The sequence below is a fragment of the Vitis vinifera genome, chromosome 14 (genome assembly GCF_030704535.1).
Source record: "Vitis vinifera cultivar Pinot Noir 40024 chromosome 14, ASM3070453v1".
NCBI classification, from domain to species: domain Eukaryota; kingdom Viridiplantae; phylum Streptophyta; class Magnoliopsida; order Vitales; family Vitaceae; genus Vitis; species Vitis vinifera.
The window spans coordinates 7257118-7266646 of NC_081818.1; the positions used below are offsets into that span (position 1 = coordinate 7257118).

General features: G+C 31.5%; 1 protein-coding gene across 1 annotated transcript; it reads right to left on the minus strand.

Moving 5' to 3' along the window:
* Window positions 1-5090: 5090 nt before the first annotated feature.
* On the minus strand, window positions 5091-7437 carry LOC100241881 (calmodulin). The gene is made up of 4 exons (XM_059742859.1): window positions 7184-7437; window positions 5792-5949; window positions 5632-5712; window positions 5091-5489 (listed from the first exon to the last, which is right to left on the minus strand). Exons 1-4 carry the CDS (start codon window positions 7269-7271, stop codon window positions 5355-5357), a joined length of 462 nt encoding a protein of 153 aa, XP_059598842.1. The 5' UTR covers window positions 7272-7437; the 3' UTR covers window positions 5091-5354.
* Between the last annotated feature and the right edge of the window lie 2092 nt (window positions 7438-9529).

The window sequence follows — 9529 nt, forward strand, 5'->3', positions numbered from 1 at the left end:
TTTGGAACTTGTAGTAAATGAAAGTTTAACAGGAAACTTTGTTGATTTTCAATTTTGTTGATCTTCCTCGGTTGATCAAAAATCTTGCCCTCATTGGGATTTGTCTTGTGCTCTAGTTGATTGGAAGAATTTAAAGGTACTATGTTTTATCTTCAATTTACATTTTCAATCTACCTAAGCTGATCTTTTTGTTTATGGTTATGCAAAAGTTGGTGATGCTCTTCAGTAGAATGAATCCAACTATACTCTTAATTTGCTTGTTGATAAGCTTTTCTTTTCTTGTATGCCCACTGGTTATCTAACTAACATCTATACATCCCCATGTCATACCTAAATAGTCCATGACATAATGATATGATCCATACTTAGATGACAATGAGACTTCTAACTACATGATTTGTTAGGATGGATATGGAAATGTACCAATCGCAAAGGTAATACCTATGCTACCAAAGGTAGTACTTACGTAAGAAAAATGTAGTACCTAGAGAATAGTATCTATACATCCTCATCCATATTTATCTAAATTGTCCATGACATGATAATATGATTCATACTAAGATGACAACAAGACTTCTACCTACATGATTCGTTAGAGTGGGTATGGAAAAGGTGATACCCATGCCACCAAAGGTGGTACCTATGCAAGAAAAAGGTAGTACAAATGAAAAGGTAGTATCTATACATCTTCATCCATACTTATCTATATTGTCCATGACATAAAAAATATGATTTGTACTAAGATAACAACGAGACTTTTACCCACATGATTCATCAAAGTGGATATGGAAATGCTCCAATGGAAAAGATAGTACCTAATGAATGACAAGGTGTTACCTATACATCCCAGTGTCATACTTTTCTAAATTGTCTATGACACCATGGATTTTAACTTGGAGCATATATGTCAGTAAGTTTTGTACTTATTTTAATTTTTGGTGAAACGATGATATGATCTATACTAAAATGACAACCGGACTGCTAACTATATCATTCATTAGGGTGGATATGAAAATGTTCCCATGGAAATTACTGGTAGTACTGATGCCATCAAAGGTAGCACACCCACACAAGAAAAAGGTAGCACCAAAAGAATAATAATGTAAAACCTATACATAAGAATGTCATAATTGTCTAGATCATCCACGACACAATGAATTTGAGCATATGGTCCCTATGTGGTTAAGTTCCCAACTTATTTAACTTCTTGAAATCATGGATTCGATCATGTATGAATCTACTAAGATGACAACAAGACTATTAATGATGTGATTCATTAAGGTGGAAATGGAAATGCTCCATTGGCAAAAGTAGTACCCATAACACTAAGGGTACTACTTTATCCAAGAAAGGGTAGTGCCTACACAAGAAAAAATGTGGTACATATATAGCTTCCATATCATACTTATCTATTTTCATGAAAAGTAATATACATAGCTAAAATATTGATTAAACCACAGATTGGATCATCCATGACTCTCCTAAGCTACCAATGAGAATACTAACAATAAGAATTAGTAATATCAAATGATGCATATATACAAGCTAGTACTTATGATACCAAAGCTAGTTAAAGAAAAATGAAGAAAATAACTCAGATAAGTTACAAGGCCTCCATATATGGGAACATCCATTAACATTCCTTACATATATGTTCATCAATCATTTAATTATCTTTTGTGAACTAGCTAAGCATTGGTAAATGGTCTTTACAATCATTATGATATACCGCTTAGTAATAGTACCCAATACCACTATAGTACACATTCATATTCAAAACACATGTAGAGAACCTATATTAAATTTGATATTACAATTATCAAAACACCGATTACAAAGAATGCAACAATAAACTGATTAGGGAATCATATGAGCAAGTTCATAGAATATGGTCATGAGTAACTTCATGTTGAAACTTTAGTGTTCCAAATTTAGAAGATTCATCGATTCTCGTCCATCTTGGTTCATATAGCACTGATGCTCAGACAACTTGCTCTCTAAAATTATATGATTTGTATACACTCCTCTTATAGAAAATAACGCTTTTTAGCATTCAAGCCAAGAATCATAAACTCCATGTCTGTGCCCAACAAACACCACATAGTATGTCTCCATGTTCAATATCTAATTACCAAAATATTATTGGTTAAATTTTGATTATATGTTAAAAATAACCAATGTAAATGATAATTTTAAGTTAAGGATCTTAGAGTTAATACCACATAAAACAAAACAATAAAATTAGAAAGCCCTAATTCAATATCATAAACAACATCTCCTTCGCAACCACCTATTTCAATTTTTCAAGCACAAACATTGTCATTTAAGTAAAAAAAAAAATTAATAATAATAACAATAGATGGGTTCTATGTCATAAAAAATATATTTTAACTTAATAAAATTTCAAAAATATTATTTTAATATTCATAAAACATAAGATATTAGACACCATATTTATTTAGGCTTAGAGGTATATTACAACTTATCATCATACTTTCCTACTAGCCAACCTGACCCCTAAATCCATTCTTGGTTTACAAACTTGTCTTTTCCAAACAAAGAGTTACTCTTAAGGTTTTTCTTTTTAATTTTTTTCTTTTAAAAAATAATAAAATAAGTGATGACTCAAACTTTTCAAAAATAATCATTTTTTATTGAGTCCAAGTCTTGTCATCGCGTGAGGACACATATGAAAGATAAGAGTCCACAATGGACTCTTAACCTTAATAGAATGTTGAGTTAGCTACCATTGAGGTCTTTAATGATTTTTATCTAGAAGTGAGATCTTAAGATGGTCATATATTCTAAACAAATAATGTCACTATTAAATAAAAGAGTTGGTAACAAATATTCTCAAAATCGGCATCATGATATCTCATAAGATTGAGATAGTATATTTCCTAAGATGATTTTAAATATTTATAATCATCAAAACTATGGTCATAGTAATTCCTGTAATGGAATTTGACATACGTTATTTATGAGTTAAAGTATATCATTAGAACACATAGTAGGAAGATCCGAGACTCAAGGATTGAAGAGATAATTTTAAGAGGTTGATAATATCCACCTTATTAGATTATGGACACCAGTTCATGGGAAGTATGCATGCAATGGATAGTAGGTTACGAACTCGAACTTTTCATCTCAATGTAATTTCATAGAATATTGGAGTGCAATTGATTTTTTTTAGTGGAGTGTTGAATCAACTTTAGAATTGAATTTTGAAGGAGTCAATATTTTTCTATAGGTTCCAATTGTCCCTGCTTGATCTCATATTATTTGTTATCACAAAGATTTGAGGTTTTTATGAAGAATTAACCATTTATGTGCTTAAAGGAGTTTTGGTAAAAATGTAAGGTTGTATGGTATTTTATAATTAATTATTTTTTACTTTTTATTAGGCTAATTAATTAAATGTAGTTCAATAAGATTAATTAATTAATTATGATCCAATGGATTAAATTAAGTGACCTAAGACCAAGATTGGCTCAAGTTACTTAAACCCATGAGAGATTTATAAAGACCTCCCTTAAAGGTTTAGGATGAGACACACTTAACAATTGTTTTCCAAAGAAAGCCTTCATCCTCCTCTTCCTTAAGAAGGTTCTGTAGTCATCCTACATAAGTGCTAAGGTTCAAAGGACAAGTGATCAAGTAGAAAGTCATCATTGGAAATGAGATTGTCTTCCTCGATTGGAATCTTGATTTATGAACATTTAGAGCAAATATACATTTTTTAAGCCCTAGATGTACAATATTATTGTTATATTCACTTTAATTGAATAGATCTAGCATCCTTGGGCTTAGTGAAAGCATGCACCTATGATCCAGGGGTTATCCCAACAAGTCTCTCCTCATACAGATATAAGACCAAACAAAAAGGAGGGTTTTATAGAGTATGATAAACATTATAGGCTTAAATTTTATAGTTTGAGCTTTTATTTCCTCAATTTATTGAGTTCACACATGTAAGCCCAAAGAAGACTCCATGGTTCATCTACCCACAAGTTAATGTGTCTCTTCACATGCAAATATGGGCTTGTTTGCCATATGATCTGTTTCTCTTCACATTCAAATTTGGGTCTGTTTGCCCTATGATCAGTTTCTCTCCATGTGTGGATATGGAGAGGGTGTTGAAGAACATATATATACATTCTACCAAAATCCTAATAGCTTAAACTTTTGAAAAAATTAGTTGCACAATAGAATGCCCTAGAAGCGCATATCCTAATCGTCTATCTTGGTCTTACTATTCTATTATGTATATCACAATGGACTCGTAATTATTTTTGCAGGCCACTCGTTGTTTAGGCATCAACGGTTTAAATTTTACTTTTTCTTCATCCAGATTCACTTTCAAATCCATCATTAAATATGGCAATAAAATGTTGGTCGTGAGTTTCTTTGTGGTCATGCGTCACCACCATGCATCCCACCATTTCTACCTACATGCCCAAACCATGCACCTACAATATTTAATCTCCTTGGATTGAGAACAGTAGGCCACCATTTTCCTAGAGGAAAAACTTTGGTCCATCTCCAAAATGTTTATTGAAATTCCTTCTTCAAGTGTCTAATGGCTTACACAATAGATAAATTTTTTATAAGAAGAAAACGAACAGTTATTCCTTCTGTCAATTTAGAGAACCAAATCGAAAGATGTATCTCCAGAATGTAACATCGCTCTTCTCCTTTTGTTAATAAACTAACAGAAATTTGGCCCTACTTTTAAAACGTAACTGAGATTTCTATATACTAATCATAATGTCAGAGAGGTAACATGTAAGTTTCCTAATGTTCTTTCTATCCTGTTGGAATTTTTTTCCTTCTTGTCAACTCATGGAAGTTTCCTTTGTTTATTTTAGATGTAACAATCTGAACTTTAGGTTCTAAATAAATATATGCTATGGCAGATGTTAATCTTAGTTAACTAATTCAAGCTTTTGAATCATTCTAGAAAGGAATCTCAATTAATCGTGCTAAGCAAAATATACCTGGATCAGCGAATTCGGTTCTTGTCTTGAGAGACAATTATCCGAAAGATCACCACAATAAAGCATCTGATAACAACATTACCATCCAAAATCTTACAGAAAGATTTCTTATTTATTTCACATATTCCTGCAGATTAATTCCAAGTACCCTAACAACAACGATGAGTCCACAAATGGCTGTCTTAGCTCATCCATAAGAAAAGAGAACATAAAAAGGGTAGCCAGAAGAATGAGTTTCAGCTAGTAGACCAAGCATTTCCCTAAAAGTGTTATGGGCAGATAAGGGACAGGAGTCGTGTGATTGTCACTCCCCTGATAGAGTTCAATTATCAAACTGCAGATTAATGGAGATTCCAATCAAACAGCTAACATCATTCTCACAAATTCCTCGTAATTAACTTGTCCGTCGCCATCTAAATCAGCCTCCCGAATCATCTGTTCAGCCTCTTCATCTGTCAGCCTCTCTCCCAGGTTGAACATCACATTCCTCAACTGCGCGCAGTGAAAACACATGGAATAACAACTGTAAACTAGGAAATATCTCCCATGAAAATTCAAGGGAAAGGCAAGCATATACTAATAGTCGATCATTTTAATTATGTACATAGCATGCATAATGTGAAAGCAAACTAACTTCATTAGCTGATATGTAACCATCTTGATCCTTGTCAAATACTTTGAAAGCTTCTTTCAATTCCTCTTCTGCTTCACTCTCCTATAACAAAAAAACACTTTCCTATTAAGAAAATGAGTAGTAATGAAATTGGCCTAAATGTACTTCTTTGGTACTTCACCTTCATTTTTCTAGCCATGAGATTCAAGAACTCCCCAAATTCTATAGTCCCATTCCCATCAACATCAACTTCATCCATCATGGTCTGCAATTCTTCTTTAGTTGTGCTATGTTCCAACGATTTCATCACGGTGGCCAATTCGTCAAGGGTAATGCAACCTACCAAATACATCAATTTACTCAACAAATTGTTTGAAGTATAAAGCAAGTAAATAAAACTTAAGCAGAGTTTGTTTTTTTTTTAACTTTTTGTTACAAACAATTTACTTTTAAATTTCATATTATTTGTTTTTTTTTTTAACTAATTACTTTTTTTTTTAAATGACTAAATAGAAAAAAATCAAAATATTTGATTTTTTTCTTAATATTAAAAGAAAAATATTGATTTATTAATATTTAACGCTACGACCAGTGTCTCAACCATAGGTTTTAAGTTTCAAATTTTAGCAAGCTGAAAAGCTAATTGGGATCCATCATCACTCAAGAGGAAAATGGAGAATAAGATACTTGGACCTTCAAAGGAAAAAAAGAAGCCTGCCCAAACTGAAGTCTAATCAGATACTTGACCTTCAAAAAGTAAAAAGTGGCCTGCCCAAACTGAAGTTAGACATGAGCCTAAATGGGCTTAAGATGTTTAACGTGGGAGATTTTGGGCCTGAACTTAGGCCCAACATTGAGTTAGGGTTTTGGGCTCTTATCTGAGCTTAAAAATATAATTAATAACTTAATTTACTCCAAAATTTTACGTTAAACCTGAAAGTCAATATCTAAATAATAATTTGGAATGTGGAGTCATATGGAGCTCAAACCTTTCCCATGGCAGAAAAAGAGTAGGGAAATGAAAACAGCTCCATCAAGTACATGCCTGTGCTATTCAGATTGAGCTACAGCTGATCCTGCTTTAATGCTCGAAGTATCATGATTATGATCAAACTCGGCTAAATTTAAGTTTTTAAAATCAAGAAACTTTGGACTTAACATGAGGGAATACATAAGAGAAAAAACAAAAATATTCAAGCAAATATAGTTGAAGGCTTGAAGCTAGGTTGATGTTCTGGGATGATATACTCAGACCGTGATAAGAAATTTTTTCTACGAAGTTTTTCTAACCACTACCCATCAACTTCTCCTCACATTTGAATTGAAAAACTAACATGGGTCTCTCTTTATCTGACTGATAAATGAATACCCTTTTTGTTGATTTTGGTCTACCTCCATAACCACTCATGGATACTCCCCATATCACTGATCAGAATACTGAAGAACACCTCGGAGACTGCTCTAGCACTTAGCTATGTGATTGGCAACTAGGAAAAAAAACTGGTATACGATGAAGAAAAAGAAAAAGAAAAAAAAGAATACTGTGAAAGTGTAGAGGAGAAGAAAACCTTACCATCACCATCCATATCAAATAGGCAGAAAGCTTCCTGAAACTCAGCAATCTGTTCTGCAGTCAGGACATCTCCGTTGTTCGGTCTCATGATCTCCAGACACAGAAGCAATAAATTAAATAACAAGAACTTTTGATTGATAAGAGAGAGGGAGAGAGGAGGGCGTGTGCATATATAAATAGACTGAGACTTGGAAGCTGAGAGACTAACTAAATAACCTTCACCATGTTCTCCTTCTGTGTGAAAAAGTTTCAAGGGTAGCAGGTGGATTGATCAGCATTAAGAAAATGGCGTTAGAAGTCAAACAATATAAATATTTCCTTGGCGATTTTTCAGAGTTACATTAAGTCAGTCTTGTGGGGGCAAATTTTCAATCACAGTTATGTTTTGTTTTCTGAAGCTTGGTGATGGGTCGTATGATCGATGAAGAAATGGGAGCCACGGAAGCGAAAATTCCAAAAATTTCTCCGCAATAATTAGGTATGTATAGCTGTTGAACGATTAAACCCTAATGCCAGATTTTGTTCAAAGTCTTTTCTGAACATTCAATGGCACGGGCTTTTTAAATATTTGAAAATAAAATATATGATGTCTTATTCAGCCATGACCGCCAAAGGGATGGTTCCAAAAGTTGCTAGTGGACTCATTCCTTTGGTCTTGGCACCCCTTGTTTCTTGCAATGTTAAATTAAATTGTCTTTGAAATGTCTTAAAAATTAATTTAGTTTTCCAAGAAAAAAAACCAAATCTTTGAAATGTTTTTACAATAATATTTTTTTTTCAAACATCTCAAACAGAGGAAAGAGAGTGAAGGAGACAGGTTTGGGAGAAGTCCAAATGGGTTAGGGATCAATTGAATAAATTTTTAAAATTATTTCTTGTAAAAATAATTTAATTTTTCTTTTTCTATGTTTTTAATACATATAAAATAAAAAATATAAATTTCATAAAAGCAAATCATAAAAAATAAATTATATTTATCTTTAATTTAATAAAATATGTTTAAAAACTTTTAAATATTAAAAAAAAATTAAACTGAGTAAAAAGATGCAGGTACGTTTAAACTTTTTAATGGGATGGGATGAGAATTGATTTATATAATTGAGATATAGTTGGGATAAGAATGATCCACCTAAAACCCGACCTATTGTCATCCTTGGTCCCAAACAAGTTTCATTATTATCATGGGATAAATTCAACTTGAGGAGGATACACATTAAACTATAATAAGTTAATTTGTCAAAATATTTGAAATTTTCTTCTCACTTTTCCATCCTTATTTCAAAGCTTTGTTGGGCACAATAGAATTTGATCCCTCTTTCAACTCATATTTGGAATTAGTGGTATCTTGGTCGTTCAATTGGGCTAATTTCAACAAAATTAAATACTTTAAGGCTATATTCGATTTTTTTAAAAAAAAAAAAATATGATGGAAAATGTAAAAGAAAAAAAATAGAGAAGAAAAGTAAAATAAAATAAAAAAATAGATTTAAAATCAATAAATTATTTTATATGTTATTTTAAACTTATTTTACTTATCTTTCTTCTTCTATGTAAAAGTTAAATAATTTAAAAATATATAAATTTTTATATAATTTTAATTATATTTTATTTTTATTTTTTCATGTTGAAACCAAATATTTAAAAATTATTTTTCTGAATTTTTTTCTTAGTAGTTTCCAAAAATCAAACATAATTTAAAGTAATTTCAATCTCTCTTAGCTTTCTATCATAAATTATGAAGCCCTCTTAATTAAGACAGTCAAAGCTTGTGGGATAGAAATTTTCCCACATTCCAAACAGCACATGTGATTGAAGAATTTGCCCCATGATGTAGAGTCTTTACGTTTGACCCAAGCTTGCATACACGCCATCGTCGCCATGGCGTTTGAAAGGATTCTCTGTTGATGTTGACATCATGAATGTTTCAATTGGTAATTAATGTATTGTGAATAACTTACCAAAGAGCCAACAAAAACAGAAAAATTTGTGGGTTGCAAGGTGTAGGAAGATTCTATGCTACTTCTTTGACACCACACCTCACTTCTGAGTTCAGCTCTTACGTCTAATAAATCTGTAATAAATAGAAAGAAAAAAATTCAAAATAAAATATTAAATAAGACTTAGATATGAATAAAGTCATTATCAAAACATAAAATAATCATATAACAACTTTTCATTGGTTACTATTTCTAGGAAAACCAAAAAATAAAATAAATTAAAATGTATAATCTATAGTAGAATAAAGGAATTAAAAGAAGAAGAAATTGGAAGAAAAAGAAATTAGAATGCTAAGAACAATATATTTATTTTATTAGTAAATCTCGTTTTTATAAAAAGTTCGAAAGA